The 22,568-nt window shown below is 42.6% G+C and overlaps 1 protein-coding gene across 2 annotated transcripts in view; it reads right to left on the bottom strand.

Annotated features, from left to right (window-relative positions):
- The window catches only part of LOC110530849 (protein argonaute-3), a 42,108-nt gene that overhangs the window by 12,512 nt on the left and 7,028 nt on the right, over positions 1-22,568 (bottom strand). The window contains exons 2-11 of one of the 2 annotated variants that reach the window (XM_036971833.1): positions 12,445-12,616; positions 12,183-12,303; positions 11,849-12,057; positions 6,389-6,525; positions 3,244-3,378; positions 2,886-2,973; positions 2,545-2,692; positions 2,179-2,298; positions 1,756-1,899; positions 1,065-1,231 (exon numbers count right to left, since the gene is read on the bottom strand). In XM_036971833.1, the coding sequence (XP_036827728.1) occupies positions 1,065-1,231; positions 1,756-1,899; positions 2,179-2,298; positions 2,545-2,692; positions 2,886-2,973; positions 3,244-3,378; positions 6,389-6,525; positions 11,849-12,057; positions 12,183-12,303; positions 12,445-12,616 (1,441 nt within the window). The remainder of the gene's footprint in view (positions 1-1,064; positions 1,232-1,755; positions 1,900-2,178; positions 2,299-2,544; positions 2,693-2,885; positions 2,974-3,243; positions 3,379-6,388; positions 6,526-11,848; positions 12,058-12,182; positions 12,304-12,444; positions 12,617-22,568) is intronic. The other variant, XM_036971834.1, reaches the window with a different exon arrangement.

Raw genomic sequence — 22,568 nt, 5'->3', positions numbered from 1 at the left:
AAAATTGATGGGAAGTTGGATGGAGCCAAATACAGGACCATTCTGGTAGAAAACCTGATGGAGTCTGCAAAAGACCTGAGACTGGGACGGAGATTTGTCTTCCAACAAGACAATGATCCAAAACATAAAGCAAAATCTACATTGGAATGGTTCAAAAATAAACATATCCAGGTGTTAGAATGGCCAAGTCAAAGTCCAGACCTGAATCCAATCGAGAATCTGTGGAAAGAACTGAAAACTGCTGTTCACAAATGCTCTCCATCCAACCTCACTGAGCTTGAGCTGTTTTGCAAGGAGGAATGGGAAAAATGTCAGTCTCTCGATGTGCAAAACTGATAGACATACCCCAAGCGACTTACAGCTGTAATCGCAGCAAAAGGTGGCGCTACAAAGTATTAACTTAAAGGGGCTGAACAATTTTGCACGCCCAATTTTTCAGTTTTTGATTTGTTAAAAAAGTTTGAAATATCCAATAAATGTCGTTCCACTTCATGATTGTGTCCCACTTTTTGTTGATTCGTCACAAAAAAATACAGTTTTATATCTTTATGTTTGAAGCCTGAAATGTGGCAAAAGGTCGCAAAGTTCAAGGGGGCCGAATACTTTCGCAAGGCACTGTATGTGGGAACTCCTTCAAGACTGTTGGAAAAGCATTCCTCACGAAGCTGGATGAGAGAATGCCAAGAGTGTGCAAAGCTGTTATCAAGGCAAAGGGTGGCTACATTGAAGAATCTAAAATATATTTTTATTTAACACTTTTTTGGTTACTACATTATTCCTTATGTGTTACTGTCTTCACTATTATTATACAATGTTGAAAATAGTTTTTAAAAAAAGGAAACCATTTGAATGAGTAGGTGTGTCCAAACTTTTGACTGGTACTGTTAGTGTTGCAGACACCAACCAAAAGAAACTAAGAAATGTGATAACATAATAGATATGCTAATAATGCAATTTTTTAGTTGATTATAATGTTATTGCATTGGGTTGAGTATTTATCTGTTGAAAAAGAGACCTGTGTGTGTGTTTATGATGTATGTTTGTATAAGACAGACAGCACTCACTTGAGGATCTCCTCACGACACTGCCTCTGTGTGGCAAAGCAAGCGATGGCCCACATCTTGATCTCCACCCCAGTGTGGAACTGTTTGCCCCTCATGTCCCACACGCCGTGGCTGGGCGTGGCCACCGTGCGGTTCTGCAATGACACCGCAGGGTTCATCTGCTGGGACTGCCACCCACACACACACATACATAAATACAGACAGTACAGACATTGACAAAGGTGGAGAGACCATTTGGTTCTAAAAGATTGAGAAAATGTTGTTTTGTATTTTCTCCGAAATGGTCATTTAATGAATCTAAAAACATTGTCATGCCATTTGTCATAGCCTTCACACAAGTAAAGTAGTAATCATTATTTTCAGAGAAAAAAAACAGAGGTGGGTGAAAGAGAGAGGGTGGTAGAGATTGACAATTGGCGGCAGGTCGCCTAGCAGTTAAGAGCGTTGGACCAGTAACCGAAAGGTTGCTGGTTCGAATCCCCGAGCTGACTAGGTGAAAAATCTTTCTATGTCCTCTTGAGCAAGACACTTAACCCTAATTGCTCCTGTAAGTTGATCTGGTTAAGACCGTCTGCTAAATGACGTAAATGTCAAAAGTGACTAAATGAAAGAGCCAGGGGCATGAAAGAGAGAGATGGGGAAGCTAAATTACAGAAACATGTGGATGAAGGATGATTTAAAAGGTAGGTACCATGAAGTGTTCCAAGCTTGCCCTGCCGCCGTACTGCAGCCCGGGGGCCGGCAGCACACGGCCCGTCACCTGAGCCATCTCGTCACGCACGCGGAACTGAAACTCCTGGACGAACGGGTCCGCCTCATAGTTCGCACTCCGCACCTGGATACAGAGTTGGAGTGAATGAGAGAAGAGGAGGATAGAGGGGTAGGACGGAGGGAGGGGTAGTAGCAAAACAGGAAATTATTCGTTTGGAGGAGATGATAACTTAAGCAGGTGCATCATATTGGTGGTGGATGAGAAGAGTTTCCCCCTTACTACAGTATGTAAGTAATTTGAGTATCTGGAAAAGTGCTATATCAATTAGTAAGATGAATTATAAAGACATGTCACTCAGTAGTCATAACACCTCGCAGTCATTCAAGGATAGATAGTACTCACCAGCCTGCTGATCTCCTCCTGTCTGTCTGGGGCAGAGCGGGCCGTGGCTTTGATCATGGTGGACGTCTGGTTATCAGTGAGTTTTTTAATACAGCGCTGGCCAGCTACTATGTTGCACACCTGCAAGGAGACACATAGGAATGTGAGTTAAAGTAACTTAATACAGTAGAGAGAGCAGAACTGGTACAGTTTTATGCTTAGGGCCCTGAGTTGATCCTGACCACATGAAAGACAATAACTCAGGTCTCTACTTATGCTGACTAAGATCACGGCTGCTGAGCGCAAACTCCCATAAACAAAGCAATAATGCACATAATCAAAGAGGTTGATAATTGGTCAAAAGTACAAAGAGCCAGTAGTACTCACCTCCAGAGGCAGGTAGGTGTGTTTCTGCTCCTGGCCCACCTGTAGGCAGGGGAGGTGGGGGTACTTCAGCTGCAGGCTGTACTTCTCTCTGAAGTACTGGGCCACCGTGCGCTCCACTGTCTGACCATTCTCCAGCTGCAGGGGGAACCTGGGTGTTCGGGGAAGAGGAACATGGAGTTGATGTTTTTGTGACTTTGTGCTCATCTAGTTCTCATGTTTAACTCTTTGGGGTGGCTTCCTGGACACAGATTGCTTTTTATTCCAGGAATAAACTTCATCTCAATGGAGAATGTGTCAGAGTTAAACTACACATATCCCCGTCTCTCTGTGTAGGTACTCACGTCTGGTGGCTGGCAGGACGACGAGTCACATTACACACTCTGTACTTCCTCCGCATCGTCCCGCAGTGGGTCACTTCCACCTTCAGACCTGGACACAACAAAGGAAGGAGGGGAATATGTGTGAGAAGAACTATCCAACTATATTTATATAGTTTGAGGGGCTTCCAATGCCCAATGCAAACACATTTTCATGTGGTGTGTACAATTTGGTAGGTAGTAAAACAATTACCAATATCCCTACAACCAAAACAAAGTCAGAATGACAAAAACATTAGCCCTGGAGTTCAACAGTGATGCAAGGAGTCTAGCAGTGTTAGCACTCCCGAGCCTGGGGTGGTGGTGACGTCACTCTGCATACCTTTGATCTCTTTGGTGAACTTGACCCTGTGGGAGTCGGTGAGGGGCCGGGGCTGCTCGTCTATGTTGTGGATGTCCAGGACCTCGCACATGAACTGGATCACCGGCTGGGCCTTGTAGAACGCTGTGGCTGATACTATAGATGAGAAGTGGTCAAATGAAAATAAGTTACTTCAATGCGGAAGGATCCAAGTTATGATAGTCTACAACCAAATCCAAAGAGTAAGAGTTAGATTAGGTTCATTCGAAATCAGGGACTTCAATGTAGCTAAGGAACCCAATTCTGATAGCTTTACAACCAAAGAAAAAATGAGGGATAGGCTGAATTCTATTCCAATTGGACTAATCAAAGACATAAGTAAACACGATGCAACTCAGACACTTCCACGCTGCCTCCGTGCTGTTTGATGCTACTTGGCAGGAGCCAAACACTTTTAATAACTATTAAATCAAACTCTGTATTTAACACATTTACCAACGTCTTAGTTTTGTCCTCACTCAACGTTTTTTCAACCAAGTTTTCCGCCCCGGACACTTTCTGGACATGGATCTGTAGGACCTCCACCAGCCGAAAAAGCTGAGTAAAATGATGACTTCGAATTGCAGTCGCTATAGACCTACTCATAATATGCAGGAGAACTATCCCCTTATGGTGAGGATAGCCAAGTTGCGAGACGCAATCGTTAGGCAAGTGCAATTCTGTGCCACCAGTAAGTACAGGTAGTAGTGTGAAATCCCCCCCACAGTTCCCGCAGCAGGACATTTTTTCCACAGCTTCTGGAAATAAATGCTGCCGGCAGTCTTAACCAGTGTCGCTCATTCAGCCAACAGTGACTTTCAACCGGTTTTCCCCACTAAGCAGCGAGTCGGAGTCAGAGCCCGAGCATTCTCAGGTCTGTCCTCCACCCGTTTACGGGGTCTGAGCGGCCGAAGCCTCCCACCATTAGCTCTGAAAAATTTAAAACCCTAGTCATTGCCAGCTTAGTGGTGTCTGCCCATAGCACAGTCATTGTAGTCAGCTCAAGACAGTGTATGTCTCTCCCCTCCTGGAGGATCTGAGCCATAGGACCATGCCTCAGGACTACCTGGCCTGATGACTCTTGGCTGTTGCCGTCCCCAGTCCACCTGGTCGTGCTGCTAGTAGTTTCTGCTGTTCTGCCTATGGAACCCTGACCTGTTGTCCTGCTGTCTTTAACCTCTGAATGTTCAGCTTTCAGCTGACAAGAGGAATACCTATGTGAGAATGCTGTTCATTGACTACAGCTCGGCATTCAACACCATAGTACCCTCCAAGCTCGTCATCAAGCTCGAGACCCTGGGTCTCGACCCCGCCCTGTGCAACTGGGTACTGGACTTCCTGACGGGCCGCCCCCAGGTGGTGAGGGTAGGCAACAACATCTCCTCCCCGCTGATCCTCAACACTGGGGCCCCACAAGGGTGCGTTCTGAGCCCTCTCCTGTACTCCCTGTTCACCCACGACTGCGTGGCCACGCACGCCTCCAACTCAATCATCAAGTTTGCGGACGACACAACAGTGGTAGGCTTGATTACCAACAACGACGAGACGGCCTACAGGGAGGAGGTGAGGGCCCTCGGAGTGTGGTGTCAGGAAAATAACCTCACACTCAACGTCAACAAAACTAAGGAGATGATTGTGGACTTCAGGAAACAGCAGAGGGAACACCCCCCTATCCACATCGATGGAACGGTAGTGGAGAGGGTAGCAAGTTTTAAGTTCCTCGGCATACACATCACAGACAAACTGAATTGGTCCACTCACACAGACAGCATTGTGAAGAAGGCGCAGCAGCGCCTCTTCAACCTCAGGAGGCTGAAGAAATTTGGCTTGTCACCAAAAGCACTCACAAACTTCTACAGATGCACAATCGAGAGCATCCTGGCGGGCTGTATCACCGCCTGGTACGGCAACTGCTCCGCCCTCAACCGTAAGGCTCTCCAGAGGGTGGTGAGGTCTGCACAACGCATCACCGGGGTCAAACTACCTGCCCTCCAGGACACCTACACCACCCGATGTCACAGGAAGGCCATAAAGATCATCAAGGACATCAACCACCCGAGCCACTGCCTGTTCACCCCGCTATCATCCAGAAGGCGAGGTCAGTACAGGTGCATCAAAGCTGGGACCGAGAGACTGAAAAACAGCTTCTATCTCAAGGCCATCAGACTGTTAAACAGCCACCACTAACATTGAGTGGCTGCTGCCAACACACTGACACTGACTCAACTCCAGCCACTTTAATAATGGGAATTGATGGGAAATGATGTAAATATATCACTAGCCACTTTAAACAATGCTACCTTATATAATGTTACTTACCCTACATTATTCATCTCATATGCATACGTATATACTGTACTCTATATCATCGACTGTATCCTTATGTAATACATGTATCACTAGCCACTTTAAACTATGCCACTTTGTTTACATACTCATCTCATTTGTACATACTGTACTCGATACCATCTACTGTATCTTGCCTATGCTGCTCTGTACCATCACTCATTCATATATCCTTATGTACATATTCTTTATCCCCTTACACTGTGTACAAGACAGTAGTTTTGGAATTGTTAGTTAGATTACTTGTTGGTTATTACTGCATTGTCGGAACTAGAAGCACAAGCATTTCGCTACACTCGCATTAAGATCTGCTAACCATGTGTATGTGACAAATAAAATTTGATTTGATTTGATTTTGAAAAGCCAACTGACATTTACTCCTGCGGTTCTGACCTGTTGCACCCTCTACAACCACTGTGATTATTATTTGACCCTGCTAGCCATCTATGAACATCTTGTAGAACGATCTGGACTTAATGTCCATGTACTCCTATAATCTCCACCTCTCACAGCCTGGTTCCTCTAGGTTTCTTCCTAGGTTTCTGCCTAGGTTCCTGCCTTTCTAGGGTGTTTTTCCTAGCCACCGTGCTTCTACATCTGCAATGCTTGCTCTCTGGGGTTTTAGATTTGGTTTCTGAATAAGCACTTTGTGACAACTGCTGATGTAAAAAGGGCTTTAGAAATACATTTGATTGATTGAGACCTCACAGACAACATGGAAGGAAACAAGTCCCTGCCAACAGTAAAGAATATATATTTTTTAATCATTGTCCATGTTCACCGTCAATGTTGAGCATCATCTTCCACATGGCGGGCCGCACCGACTGGTGGAAGCCGAACCACACCTCCCTACCCCCGCCCAGGGGGTGGTCGTAACCCTCTGGGGCGGAGAAGAAGGAGCGCCCCACTGGGGTGTACCTGGGGAGAAGAAAGAGGGTCACCTTTCACAGACAGAAAATTAATTGAATTACTCTACTAATCATGTTTTATTCAAGATCTAGCTTCATTGGGTTATACATAATCATTGAAATAATCTATAGTATAGATATATAATACAATGCTCAAAAAAATAAAGTGAACACTAAAATAACACATCCTAGATCTGAATGAATGAAATATTCTTATTAAATACTTTTTTCTTTACATAGTTGAATGTGCTGACAACAAAATCACACAAAAATGATCAATGGAAATCAAATTTATCAACCCATGGAGGTCTGGATTTGGAGTCATACTCAAAATTAAAGTGGAAAACCACACTACAGGCTGATCCAACTTTCATGTAATGTCCTTAAAACAAGTCAAAATGAGGCTCAGTAGTGTGTGTGTGTGGCCTCCACGTGCCTGTATTATGACCTCCCTACAACGCCTGGGCATGCTCCTGATGAGGTGGCGGATGGTCTCCTGAGGGATCTCCTCCCAGACCTGGACTAAAGCATCCGCCAACTCCTGGACAGTCTGTGGTGCAACGTGGCGTTGGTGGATGGAGCGAGACATGATGTCCCAGATGTGCTCAATTGGATTCAGGTCTGGGGAAAGGGCGGGCCAGTCCATAGCATCAATGCCTTCCTCTTGCAGGAACTGCTGACACACTCCAGCCACATGAGGTCTAGCATTGTCTTGCATTAGGAGGAACCCAGGGCCAACCGCACCAGCATATAGTCTCAGAAGGGGTCTGAGTATCTCATCTCGGTACCTAATGGTAGTCAGGCTACCTCTGGCGAGCACATGGAGACAAAGAAATGCCACCACACACCATGAGTGACCCACCGTCAAACCGTCTGGAGGATGTTGCAGGCAGCAGAACGTTCACCAAGGCGTCTCCAGAACGTTCTCCAAGGCGTCTCCAGTCTGTCACATGTGCTCAGTGTGAACCTGCTTTCATCTGTGAAGAGTACAGGGCGCCAGTGACGAATTCAATTCAACGGCTCAGACACAAGAGGCATGTGGCAGGGTCTACAGTCAATCACGGACTACAAGAAGAAATCCAGCCCAGTCACGGACCAGGATGTCCTGCTCCCAGGCAGACTAAATAACTTTTTTGCCCGCTTTGAGGACAATACAGTGCCACTGACACGGCCTGCAACGAAAACATGCGGACTCTCCTTCACTGCAGCCGAGGTGAGTAAGACATTTAAACGTGTTAACCCCCGCAAGGCTGCAGGCCCAGACGGCATCCCCAGCCGCGCCCTCAGAGCATGCGCAGACCAGCTGGCCGGTGTGTTTACGGACATATTCAATCAATCCCTATACCAGTCTGCTGTTCCCACATGCTTCAAGAGGGCCACCATTGTTCCTGTTCCCAAGAAAGCTAAGGTAACTGAGCTAAACAACTCACTTCCGTCATCATGAAGTGCTTTGAGAGACTAGTCAAGGACCATATCACCTCCACCCTACCCGACACCCTAGACCCACTCCAATTTGCTTACCGCCCAAATAGGTCCACAGACGATGCAATCTCAACCACACTGCACACTGCCCTAACCCATCTGGACAAGAGGAATACCTATGTGAGAATGCTGTTCATCGACTACAGCTCGGCATTCAACACCATAGTACCCTCCAAGCTCGTCATCAAGCTCGAGACCCTGGGTCTCGACCCCGCCCTGTGCAACTGGGTACTGGACTTCCTGACGGGCCGCCCCCAGGTGGTGAGGGTAGGCAACAACATCTCCACCCCGCTGATCCTCAACACTGGGGCCCCACAAGGGTGCGTTCTGAGCCCTCTCCTGTACTCCCTGTTCACACACGACTGCGTGGCCACGCACGCCTCCAACTCAATCATCAAGTTTGCGGACGACACAACAGTGGTAGGCTTGATTACCAACAACGATGAGACGGCCTACAGGGAGGAGGTGAGGGCCCTCGGAGTGTGGTGTCAGGAAAATAACCTCACACTCAACGTCAACAAAACTAAGGAGATGATTGTGGACTTCAGGAAACAGCAGAGGGAACACCCCCCTATCCACATCGATGGAACAGTAGTGGAGAGGGTAGCAAGTTTTAAGTTCCTCGGCATACACATCACAGACAAACTGAATTGGTCCACTCACACAGACAGCATCGTGAAGAAGGCGCAGCAGCGCCTCTTCAACCTCAGGAGGCTGAAGAAATTTGGTTTGTCACCAAAAGCACTCACAAATTTCTACAGATGCACAATCGAGAGCATCCTGGCGGGCTGTATCACCGCCTGGTACGGCAACTGCTCCGCCCACAACCGTAAGGCTCTCCAGAGGGTAGTGAGGTCTGCACAACGCATCACCGGGGGCAAACTACCTGCCCTCCAGGACACCTACACCACCCGATGTTACAGGAAGGCCATAAAGATCATCAAGGACATCAACCACCTGAGCCACTGCCTGTTCACCCCGCTATCATCCAGAAGGCGAGGTCAGTACAGGTGCATCAAAGCTGGGACCGAGAGACTGAAAAACAGCTTCTATCTCAAGGCCATCAGACTGTTAAACAGCCACCACTAACATTGAGTGGCTGCTGCCAACACACTGACACTGACACTGACTCAACTCCAGCCAATTTAATAATGGGAATTGATGGGAAATGATGTAAATATACCACTAGCCACTTTAAACAATGCTACCTTATATAATGTTACTTAGCCTACATTATTCATCTCACATGCATACGTATATACTGTACTCTATATCATCGACTGCATCCTTATGTAATACATGTATCACTAGCCACTTTAACTATGCCACTTTGTTTACATACTCACCTCATGTATATACTGTACTCGATACCATCTACTGTATCCTGCCTATGCTGCTCTGTACCATCACTCATTCATACATCCTTATGTACATATTCTTTATCCCCTTACACTGTGTATAAGACAGTAGTTTTGGAATTGTTAGGTAGATTACTTGTTGGTTATTACTGCATTGTTGGAACTAGAAGCACAAGCATTTCGCTACACTCGCATTAACATCTGCTAACCATGTGTATGTGACAAATACAATTTGATTTGATTTGAATTTGCCAATCTTGGTGTTCTCTGGCAAATGCCAAACGTCCTGCACGGTGTTGGGCTGTAAGCACAACCCCCACCTGTGGACGTCGGGCCCTCATACCACCCTCATGGAGTCTGTTTCTGACCGTTTGAGCAGACACATGCACATTTATGGCCTGCTGGAGGTAATTTTTCAGGGCCCTGGCAGTGCTCCTCCTGCTCCTCCTTGCATAAAGGCGGAGGTAGCGGTCCTGCTGCTGGGTTGTTGCCCTCCTACGGCCTTCTCCACGTCTCCTGATGTACTGGCCTGTCTCCTGGTAGCGCCTCCATGCTCTGGACACTACGCTGACAGACACAGCAAAACTTCTTGCCACAGCTCGCATTGATGTGCCATCCTGGATGACCTGCTCTACCTGAGCCACTTGTGTGGGTTGTAGACTCCATCTCATGCTACCACTAGAGTGAAAGCACCGCCAGCATTCAAAAGTGACCAAAACATCAGCCAGGAAGCATAGGAACTGAGAAGTGGCCTGGTCACCACCTGCAGAACCACTCCTTTATTGGGGGTGTCTTGCTAAATGCCTATAATTTCCACCTGTTGTCTATTCCATTTGCACAACAGCATGTGAAATTTATTGTCAATCAGTGTTGCTTCCTAAGTGGACTGTTTGATTTCACAGATTTCACAACACATTGTGTTCTTTAAGTGTTCCCTTTATTTTTTTGAGCAGTGTATATACATTGTAGACTACTAGTATATTCAGGACTATAAGGGTATATAAATTAGAGGTCGACCGATTATGATTTTTCAATACCGATACAGATTATTGGAGGACCAAAAAAAGCCAATACCAATTATTGGAGGACCAAAAAAAGCCGATACCGATTAAGCGGCCAATTATTTTTTTTATTTGTCATAATGACAATTACAACAATACTGAATGAACACTTATTTTAACTTAATATAATACATCAATAAAATCAATTTAGCCTCAAATAAATAATGAAATATGTTCAATTTGGTTTAAATAATGCAAAAACAAAGTGTTGGAGAAGAAAGTAAAGTGCAATATGTGCCATGTAAGAAAGCTAACGTTTAAGTTCCTTGCTCAGAACACGAGAACATATGAAAGCTGGTGGTTCTTTTTAACACGAGTCTTCAATATTCCCAGGTAAGAAGTTTTAAATTGTAGTTATTATAGGAATTATAGGACTATTTCTCTCTATACGATTTGTATTTCATATACCTTTGACTATTGGATGTTCTTATAGGCACTTTAGTATTGACAGTGTAACAGTATAGCTTCCATCCCTCTCCTCGCCACTACCTGGGCTCGAACCAGGAACACATCGACAACAGCCACCCTCGAAGCAGCGTTACCCATGCAGAGCAAGGGGAACAACTACTCCAAGTCTCAGAGCGAGTGACGTTTGAAACACTATTAGCGCGCACCCCGCTAACTAGCTAGCCATTTCACATCGGTTACACCAGCCTAATCTCAGGAGTTGTCATAAACAGCGCAATGCTTGAAGCACGGATGGCATCCCTAAGTCTAAATATTGCTGTTACATTGCACAACCTTCAATGTTATGTCATAATTACGTAAAATTCTGGCAAATTAGTTTGCAATGAGCCAGGCGGCCCAAACTGTTCCCTGACTCTGCGTGCAATGAACGCAAGAGAAATGACACAATTTCACCTGGTTAATGTTGCCTGCAAACCTTTCTTTTAGCTAAATTTGCAGGTTTAAAAATATATACTTCTGTGTATTGATTTTAAGAAAGGCATTTTTGTTTATGGTTAGGTACACGTTGGAGCAATGACAGTCCTTTTTCGCGATTGCGCACCACATTGATTATATGCAACACAGGACACGCTAGATGAACTAGTAATATCATCAACCATGTGTAGTTATAACTAGTGATTATGATTGATTGATTGTTTTTTTTATAAGATATGTTTAATGCTAGCTAGCAACTTAACTTGGCTTCTTACTGCATTCGCGTAACAGGCAGGCTCCTCGTGAGGCAGGTGGTTAGAGCGTTGGACTAGTTAAAAGTAAGGTTGCAAGATTGAATCCCTGAGCTGACAAGGTAAAATTCTGTCGTTCTGCCCGAACAAGGCAGTTAACCCACCGTTCCTAGGCCGTCATTGAAAATAAGAATGTGTTCTTAACTGACTTGGCTTGTTAAATAAAGTTGTACATTATTTTTATTTTTTTTTAAATCTGTATGCCAGTGCTGTCCACTAGGGCGGCAGCAGTCACTCACTTCATGGAAGGCAGGTGTCGCAGCACCACATCCACTGCGTGTACAGGGTTGGTGCTGATGGGCTTGTCCAGCTCCAAGGGCTCAGGCATGGTGCGCCCCATCAGGACCTCGTGCAGCAGGTGCCAGCTGACTAGCGACACAAACTTGATGGACACTTTGAAGGGGCGATCCTTACCCCCCTCCCCTGGCAGGGTGACATCCAGATCCACCTGAGGAGAATATATATGGGAGCTCAAGCAACTCAATGTATCACTAGCACACCCATCTGACATTCAACATTGTAAATTACACTAGAAATGTTATCATGTGTATCTTGTGTGAACGCGCAACTCACCCCCGCTGTGGCGACTGGTAGGGGGTTGGCTGTGTAGAGGCTCCTCTTCCCATCGTAGACTGGCCTTCGGTCCCCAAAGATGGTCACCTTGAAGTGCTTCACCATGGAGTCCACCACCTCCCTATAGGGGCACCAGAGAGACAAATATATCAACTCCAACACTGCTCCATAACCCTGGTCTTTTAAGTGGGTAAAGTGATGCAAAGTACAGTTCATGAGATCACATGAAAGATCTGCAGCTGACTGACGGACAGCTGTTTACCTGTTGACGCGACGTGGGCACTTCTCAGGCTTGATGTCTACTTCATAGAGGTAGACGTCCATCTTGGGGATATCCACCTGGAAGCAGTTGGCCAGCAGCTTGATAGGCTTCCCCATGGTGCCAAAGCCAGGCCTCCGTGGCACTGAGAACAGGGCCTGGGCCCCAACATCTCCTAGAGGGAGAGAGAGAGAGGGTGCCAGTACTCAATATAAAAACACTTATGAAAGAGGTTGTGGGGGAGGAGAAGGACAGAAAGGGATCAAGAGAGAGTGAGTGTGACGAAGTGAGAACAAGAGCAAAATCAAACTGTAGATAGGAAGTAGTAGATAATGTGGCGAAAGGCAGATATAAAAAGGCTGTGAGGGTATTGTGGGATCCCACTTAAGGTGGTGATGAAATAGGAGTCATGAGTAGCCTAGTTTTTTTTTCCTCCCCAGAGCTATTGACACTAAAGGCCAGAGTTTTATGGTAAATGTCACCACGTTAAGGCATTGAATTATCCTAACTGACAAACACAAGCTTTGGATGAGAGTAGAGTAGGGGTGTGCCAGCCACACTACGCCAATTCTACCAAAGCACTTTCATTGACAGCCTCGTCGGAAACTACTCCGGTAATCATGACGTCACAAAACCACACACTACCCACACTCAGATGAGCCGTAAACGACCTACTCTGACACCCACACAAAAGACATGACATCCACTCATATAGTGTCATGAGTCATCTCTCAGAAAACATCCAATCAAAATCATGTGGAAAGAAGAATATAATAAACCATATTTTTGACCTATGAGTTAAATAGGATGTGTTCTTCACATATTGTAGACCTTAAACGTAGAATTACATGTAGAACATTTATTATAGGATCTCTATGACCTCAAATTGAAAAAAAAGATGACTAGGTCTAAAGGGGAAACTGAAAAGGTGAGGCTGTCCTGGTTCAGAGCACTGTGTCAGGGTCAGAGAAGGACCCTGTAGTAAAGTGCTCCGGGATAAAGTTTCCCCTAGGTACAGATCTAGGATAAGCTTGCCTTTCCCCAATACTAAACTTAAGCATTAGGCCTCATGGGGGAAATTACCCAGCATTTAAGGGGCAACTTCACCCTACTCCCAGAAACACGGTGTAGTGGAGTGGGATCATCTGTGATGGCGCGTCCCCCAGTGTCTTATCACTCGCTCCTGTGTCGTTTCCATGCCAACATCACCTATGTTGTTGCCACTTCTCCATGGTAACACAGACCATGCTAACAAGAGGGAGTCCAAGAGCGGGTGTATTTGAACGTATGTCTCGATAAACCAGGAAGATTATGATCAATATTCAAAGATTTAATCTTTTTGGGGGGGTAATCTGAACCTTGCCTATATGAAGTAACAGAAGGTGACTGGAAAACACGGTGATCACACACATGGGCAGAAGAAACCGAAAAGGACAAGGCATGGCTGAATAGATGCTTATCACCTCAGATGCTAGTAGCCCACGTGAAGACTTTCCAGAACTCAAGGCAAAATGTCTAATTATTCTCACTACTGCCACCTACGCCGTAAGAGCCTTCCAGCCAAATACAGAGCAGTCAAAAATGGTTCTACCAACCCTGACATTCCCAAAGCCATCTTTGAGAAACTGGCCATCATTGAAAAAAACAACAGAGACTACCTCCAAATTAATAGTCTCTCTCAGCCACTGTGCAGCAACATCTCAAACAGGTGTCAACCCAAAGCAAAAACAATATTGACCATTGAAGCTGAAATACAGAAACTGCAACAGGTGAATCTCCAAATGCAACAGAATATCATATCATCGAAGTCCAGCGCCACAGCCGGAGATGGAACCTGAAACTGCATGGGATGCGAGAAAAGGACTGGGAGAGCATACGGAGCGTTACCATTGACATCCTCGGGAAAGTAGCACCCAGGATTCGAGACAAGCTCCCAGATGTCATCGACGTGGTGCACCGCCTGGGAAAGCAAAGAGATGACGGATCTCCGCGGACAACCATCATGTGGTTCACAATGTGGGGTGGCAGGTAGCCTAACGGTTAGAGCGTTGGACTAGTAACCGGAAGGTTGCAAGATCGAATCCCTGAGCTGACAAGGTAAAAATCTGTCGTTCTGCCTCGGAACAAGGCAGCTAACCCACTGTTCCAAGGTGGTCATTTACAATAAGAATTTGTTCTTAACTGACTTGCCTAGTTAAATAAAAGCTAAATATAATAAAACTGTGAGAATCTGCAGAGATGTTGTATGGAAAGAAGCCAAGGAGTCCAGGTTTCTTATGGAGAATAAACTACGCATCAAGAGGCTCTCACTCCAGGAGATGCTGTTGCAATGGAAAAACTTTGGCCAGTGGTAAAAAAAAGCTAGAGAAGAAGGTTAGAGATCCTTTTGCATTTATCGATGGAAAGAAGATCGATTGTCAGGACGTCAAGTGAATGTATGCTGAATGTTTTGAAAACACTGCTCAGGGATATAACTACACTAACTCAAAATTGATGTCCTATTCTTTTTAAGTCAAATGAAAACTTTAGCTAAATGACTGAGTTAAGTCAATTGCCATTTTTACATTCACCCCGTTTTATATCACCAGGTTTGTCAATGAATACAGGTTCACCATATTGATCATAACTACCTCGGTTTAGGGTAGTCCAGTTCTTTCTCTAAGCTCAGGTTTCCTTACTAGCTACCTAGTTTACTAGTTCAGTTATTATTTTCACTAAACTGTATTTGTTTTATTTTTGTCAGGTTTTGCAACGTTTTGAATAAAATGCACTAAATAGTCTCTCTAAATGCCAGGGGTTTACGAAACATAACTAAAAGAAAATTACTTTTTACTTTGTAAAAACTAAATGCAGATTTCATTCTACTCCAGGCGAATTGTGATTCAGATTCTAGAGTTTGGAAATCTCAATGGGGAAACACTGTTTATTATAGTCACTGGTCTAACCACTCAGCTGGTACTATGATACTGCTTCAAAAGTTTAGAGGTGATATTTCAGAGTTGTGTACGTCCAAAGATGGGAGATGGGTTATATTGATTTCAAAACTAGATAATGCTTGTTTCATTATATGCAATGTACAGTTGAAGTCAGAAGTTTACATACACTTAGGTTGGAGTCATTAAAACTCAATTTTCAACCACTCCACAAATTCTTTAGTTTTGGCAAGTCGGTAAGTCGGATAAGACATCTACTTCGTGCATGACAATACATTTTTCCAACAGTTGATTGCAGACAGATTATATCACTTATAACTCACTGTATCAAAATTCCAGTGGGTCATTAGGTTAAGTTGACTGTGCCTTTAAACAGTTTGTAAAATTCCAGAAAATTATGTCATGGCTTTAAAAGGTTCTGATAGGCTAATTGACATGATTTGAGTCAATTGGAGGTGTACCTGTGGATGTATTTCAAGGTCTACCTTCAAACTCAGTGTCTCTTTGCTTGACATAATGGGAAAACCGAAAGAAATCAGCCAAGATCTCAGAAAAATAATTGTAGACCTCCACAGGTCTGTTTCATCCTTGGGAGCAATTTCCAAACGCCTGAAGGTACCACGTTCATTTGTACAAACAATAGTACGCAAGTATAAACACCATGGGACCACGCAGCCGTCATACCGGAATTAGACGCGTTCTGTCTCTTAGAAATTAATGTACTTTGGTGCGAAAAGTGCAAATCAATCCCAGAACAACAGCAAAAGGACCTTGTGAAGATGCTGGAGGAAACGGGTACAAAAGTATCTATATCCAATATCCACAGTAAAAACAAGTCCTTTATCGACATAACCTGAGAGGCCGCTCAGCAAGGAAGAAGCCACTGCTCCAAAACCGCCATGAAAAAGCCAGACTACGGTTTACAACTGCAAATGGGGACAAAGATCGTACTTTTTGGAGAAGTCGCCTCTGGTCTGATGAAACAAAAATAGAGCCGTTTGGCCATAACGACCATCGTTGTGTTTGGAGGACAAAGGGGGAGGCTTGTAAGCCGAAGAACACCATTCCAACCGTGAAGCCCGCATCATGTTGTGGGGATGCTTTGCTGCAGGAGGGACTGGTGCACTTCTCAAAATACATGGCATCACGAGAAAGGACAATTATGTGGATATATTGAAGCAACATCTCAAGACATGAGTCAGGAAGTTAAAGCTTGGTGGCAAATGGTTCTGGATGGACAATGACCCGAAGCATACTTCTAAAGTTGTGGCAAAATGGCTTAAGGACAACAAAGTCAAGGTATTGGAGTGGCCATCACAAAGCCCTGACCTCAATCCTATAGAACATGTGTGGGCAGGACTGAAAAAGTGTGTGCCAACAAGGAGGCCTTCAAACCTGACTCAGTTATCTTAGCTCTGTCAGGAGGAATGGGCCACAATTCACCCAATTTATTGTGGGAAGGTTGTGGAAGGCTACCAGCAACATTTGACCCAAGTGAAACAATTTAAAGGCAATGCTACCAAATACTAATTGAGTGTATGTAAACTTCTGACCTACTGGGAATGTGATGAAAGAAATAAAAGCTGAAATAAGTCACTCTTACTATTATTCTGACATTTCACATTCTTAAAATAAAGTGGTGATCCTAACTGACCTAAGACAGGGAATGTTTACTAGGATTAAAATGTCAGCAATTGTGAAAAACTGAGTTTAAATGTATTTGGCTAAGGTGTATGTATTCTTCCGACTTCAACTGTATATGGGTAAAAGTCTTCCTCCTCATATAAGACTTTATTTTTGGATCTTGCTGATAAGCTTACTGAGCTGCAAAACAAGAATACAAAATGCATGGCTTATAATAGCTGGAGACTTTAACGAAACACCTGATACTCTTTAGATAGATTTCCACCTAGAATAGCTCAAAGATCTCAGAATAGTGACGTCTCATTTTGCTGTAAACTGACAGTGATCAATACATGGCGCTTCTTTAATACTAACTTAAATAATACACCTGGTGTAATAGGTCAATGACGAATCAGATCCAGAATTTATCTGTTTTTCATTTCTCCCCCACTTTTACAGTGTGTACAAGAAGTAAATCATAAACATGCTCCTTTGACTGATCATAAAATGATATTATTAGAATGTTCTGAAAAATCCAGTGGCACTCGAGGATACTGGAAATGTAACAATTCACTTCTAAATGATCCAGTCTTTAACAAGAGCATACATAACTTGACCATAGACTTGTTTAACTCAAATGATTTAGAACCAAAGCATGGAAGTAACTGGGAAATATTTAAATTCAAGATAAGATCTAAATCACCATTACATGCAGTAAGGAACTAAAGAAGCAAAAATGTTTTCAAAATGAGCTTGTGAATAAATGTAATGTTCTCTTAGAAAAGGATACCCTTTCAACAGAAGAAGAAACGGATTTGAATACATCTCGATTAGAACTAGATCAAATGTACATTTATTTAGCTAAAGGAGCCTTTATTAGATCTAGAGCAAAATGGGTTGAGGAGGGTGAGGAAAAAAACAAGCTATTTTTTCTCTGAAAAAAAAGGAACTGTAAAGAGAATCTCTTTCTGCCTTGATTTTTATTTTACCTTTATTTAACTAGGCAAGTCAGTTAAGAACAAATTCTTATTTCCAATGACGGCCTAGGAAGAGTGGGTTAACTGCCTTGTTCAGGGGCAGAACGACAAATCTTTACCTTGTCAGCTCAACCTTTCGGTTACAAGTCCAAGACTCTAACCACTAGGCTACCCCTCCCCCCCCCCCCCCCCCCCCCCCCTTAAATATTGGCAATACCTTGTGTAAAGACCCAAAGATAATCTCTAACTTTGTGTATTCTTTCTGTGAAAATCTGTAGAAGTCAAATTTGAATGGGATTGAATGTGAACATTTTATAAAACATGTCCATGGTCATGTTCCAATGATTTCTGATGAGTTCAAGTCCATATGTGAAGAGGAGTTTTCGATTGTAGAGATTTAGAGATGTTCTTAAATCTATGAAGGGCACCTGGAACAGATGGTCTTTCTGTGGAATTTTATTTACACTTTTGGGAACATTTAGAGGGAGAGATGATTACTACCATAAAACAAGGGGTTATTTCCTTAATACCAAATCCTGATAAAGATCCTTTTCATAGGTAATTGGAGACCCATTACATTATTAAATACAGATTAGAAATGGATAACTTTAGAATATGCTAATAGACTTAAATGGGCCTAAACCACCTTATTAATGAAACCCAAACTGGTTTCATGAAAGGTCGCCACATCAGCTGTAACATTAGGTTAGTTTTAGACTTGATTGATTACAGTTGACCCAGAGGCTATTATTTTATTCCTCAACTATTTGATACAATTGAACACAAATTCCTAATACATTCGTTGTACACATGGTTTCGGGACTAACTTTGTCTCTGTTATCAATGTTTTATAAAGATATTAATAGTTCCATTATGATTAATCGTAACACATCTAAAATATTTAATATTCACCATAGTGTACGCCAGGGTTGCCCTATTTCAGCACTTATAGTAATTCTACAACTAAAATAAATATCTAACATTTTAAACAACCCTGAATTAAAAGGTATTTCATAATTTGAAAAATAACTAATATAAAATTAGCAGATGATACAGCTCTGTTTCTAAAAGACAAGGATCAAGTTGCTATTGCACTTAATATAATGAAATCATCCTCTTCTGCTTCTGATCTGGATCTTAAATCATGCAAAATATTGTCCCTGCATGACTCAAATTACCAATCTGTTGAGAATATTGCAGTGAAAGACAATGTGAAATATTTAGGGGTGTACATGGTGAAACACCATATTGTCCGTCAACATCTCAATTTCGCTCAGAGATTAAAGTAAACAAAATCCACCTTTAATAACTGGCTCCAACGTATTATTGGAATGGTTTTATTGTCCAAAGCAGAAGGTCTGTCACGTTTTGTCTACCCTGCTATCCCTATTTGTAGCTGATCAAACCAGCAAGGATATCAACAACAAAAAACTTTCCTAGACTTTATATAGAAAAATAAAACGCAAACTTAAGAAGTCTGTAATATCAAACCAAAGAGCTGATGGTGGGCTTGAAGTACTAGATTTCATTGACGTCAACAATATCTTTAAAGTAAACTGGATAAAAATATGTATACTTAGATCGGAATCTATATGGTACTTCATTCCCTGTCATATTTTTATGAAATTGGGTGGTCTTTGTGGAAGTGCAATTATTCTCCAGCAAAATTACCCATCAAACTGTCCAAATTTCATGAACAAGCCCTTTTAGCCTGGAAACTGTTATGTCCACAACTTCTCCCCACACAAGCCACTTCTGTGGAACATCTATTTGATAAAGAAGGAAATATACTCTTATAGAAAGTTCTTAGAAACATAACTTCCCAACACATTATAAATAATTTAATTCTATATGCAAAGCAATATCTTCAGGACTTAATTAATGAAATCTAATTTGTGTTTTGCCAAACATGTCATGATAGATGCACAACTTATGTTACAAGGTTTCCCCCTGCTGGATAAGAAATGTAATACATTCATAAGATAACTTTTTCACTCCAAGAACAAGATCTCCTAGAGGGAAAATATTCTGGTACGCACATATTACTGAAATTGAATGGAAGAAAGCTTGGGTGCTTCCCCACCCATTTTGTATGTCAAATAAAGTTTTTTTTAAATCACTTTAAAATTCTGCACAAAATATATCCTTGCAATAACTTCATGGATTTAGAGGACATTTTCTGTGATAATGGAGAAACTATCATACACATTCTGTGTGTGTGACTCTGTGAAGATATTTTGGAGCAAGTATTTACAATTTTTATTTAATCAATAAGACCCATGTATTTACAATGAAAGATGTAAAATGTTATTATTCAAATGAAAACAAAACCACTGAATTAGTCTATTAGTTATAATTTCTTCATTCTCGCTGGTAAATTGTATATACACAAAAACAAATATTTGAAATCTGTCCCTAAATGCAATATATTTTCACTTGAAATCCAATATTTAATAAAATCTCTAGAATTAGTCAATAACAAAAAAACACTATTCTTACAACTCTATCATAAGTTTATACAACTATAACCCCTGGCTTCTTTCATATTTTTTTGTCATTTTCTTTAAGAACTTTAACTTTTAAAATCAATCTTTCATTTTTTCACTTTTAATGCTATTTTATGTTTATTCAGAAAAAATACACATGCAGCAGCATACCACCCTGCATACCACTGCTGGCTTGCTTCTGAAGCTAAGCAGGGTTGGTCCTGGTCAGTTCCTGGATGGGAGACCAGATGCTGCTGGAAGTGGTGTTGGAGGGCCAGTAGGAGGCACTCTTTCCTCTGGTCTAAAAACAATATCCCAATGCCCCAGAGCAGTGATTGGGGACACTGTCTTTCAGATGGGATGTTAAACGGGTGTCCTGACTCTGGAGGTAATTAAAGATCCCATGGCACTTATTGTAAGACTAGGGTTGTTAACCCTGGTGTCCTGGCTAAATTCCTGATCTGGCCCTCAAACCATCATGGTCACCTAATAAGCCCCAGTTTACAATTGGCTCATTCATCCCCCTCCCCTGTAACTATTCCCCAGGTCGTTGCTGCAAATGAGAACGTGTTCTCAGTCAACTTACCTGGTAAAATAACAGCTAAAAAAATAAATAACCATGTAGTGATGTAATTTGAAATGTTATATGTAGAAAATGCTGACGAGGAAAAATGGACAAAAACAAACAGCGATCTCATCAAGGGTCTAGCTTAGCTTACCTGTGGAAAGGAAAATGGTGTGTTGGAAAATGAAGTGTCAGCCAGGAACAGAAATAGCCTATGCGCTCAAACCTTAACTTATACACCGACTGCACAACAACCAAGTGGGCAGCAATGGAGGTGTGGATGGCTAACTGCCTCTTCTTTCTCCTTCCCTTTATAGTTAGGGCTCTGTTGGTTTACACATACAAAACAAACACCATGTGAAAGCTGTAGGCTTTCATCATAGTGAGTCTGCCAGTTGTTTTCAGCCAGGTACAGGCACTCGGCAGCTTTGACGAAGATGTACTGTGAAGGAGCCTACCGTTAATCCTTTAGCTCCAAGGACATTACAATGCCTTCAGAAAGTATTCATACCCCTTGACTTATTCCACTTTGTGTTACTGCTTGAATTCAAATTAGATTTGATATATTTGTTTCCTCGCCCATCTACACACAATACACTATAATGACAAGTGAAAACGTGGTGTTTTTAGAAATGTGTTCAAATTTATTGAAAATGAAATACAGAAATATCACATTTTCTTAAGTATTCAAACTCGAGTCAATCAATACATGTTAGAATCACGATTACAGCTGTGAGTCTTTCTGGGTAAGTCTAAGAGCTTTGCACACCTGGATTGTGTAATATTTGCAAATAATTATTTTAAAAAAGTCTTCAAGCTCTGTCAAGCTGATTGTTGATCAATGCTAGAGAACCATTTAAGTCTTACCATAGATTTTCAAGAAGATTTAAGCCAAAACTAAACTAACTAGGTCACTCAGGAACATTCAATGTCATCTTGGTAAGCAACTCCAGTGTATATTTGGCTTTGTGTTTTAGGTTATTGTCCTGCTGAAAATGTGAATGTCTCCCAGTGTCTGTTGGAAAGCAAACAACCAGGTTTTCCTCTAGAATTTTGCCGATACCTAGCTCTATTCTGTTTTTGTATCCTAAAACACTCCCTGGTCCTTGCCGATGACAAGCATACCCATAACATGATGCAGCCACCACCATGCTTGAAAATATGAAGAGTGGTACTCAGTGATGTGTTGGATTTGCAGTTTTACTTTAGTGCTCTATTGCAAACAGGTTGCATATTTTGGAATATAATTTGTGTACAGGCTTCCTTTTCAAACTGTCATTTAGGTTAGTATTGTGGAATAACTACAATGTTGTTGATCCATCCTCAGTTCTCCCCTCATAGCCATTAAACTCCTATTCCTGTTTTAAAGTCACCATTTGGCCTCATGTTGAAATCCCTGAGCGGTTTCTGTCCTTTCTGGCAACTGAGTTAAGAAGGACACCTGTATCTTTGTAGTGACTGGGTGTAATGCTGCAACATCCAAAAGCATACTTAATTACTTCACCATTCTCAAAGGGATAGTCAACATATGCTTTAAAAAATA

Source organism: Oncorhynchus mykiss, chromosome 32 (genome assembly GCF_013265735.2).
Source record: "Oncorhynchus mykiss isolate Arlee chromosome 32, USDA_OmykA_1.1, whole genome shotgun sequence".
NCBI lineage: Eukaryota > Metazoa > Chordata > Actinopteri > Salmoniformes > Salmonidae > Oncorhynchus > Oncorhynchus mykiss.
This window is presented reverse-complemented; position numbering and strand designations above follow the sequence as displayed.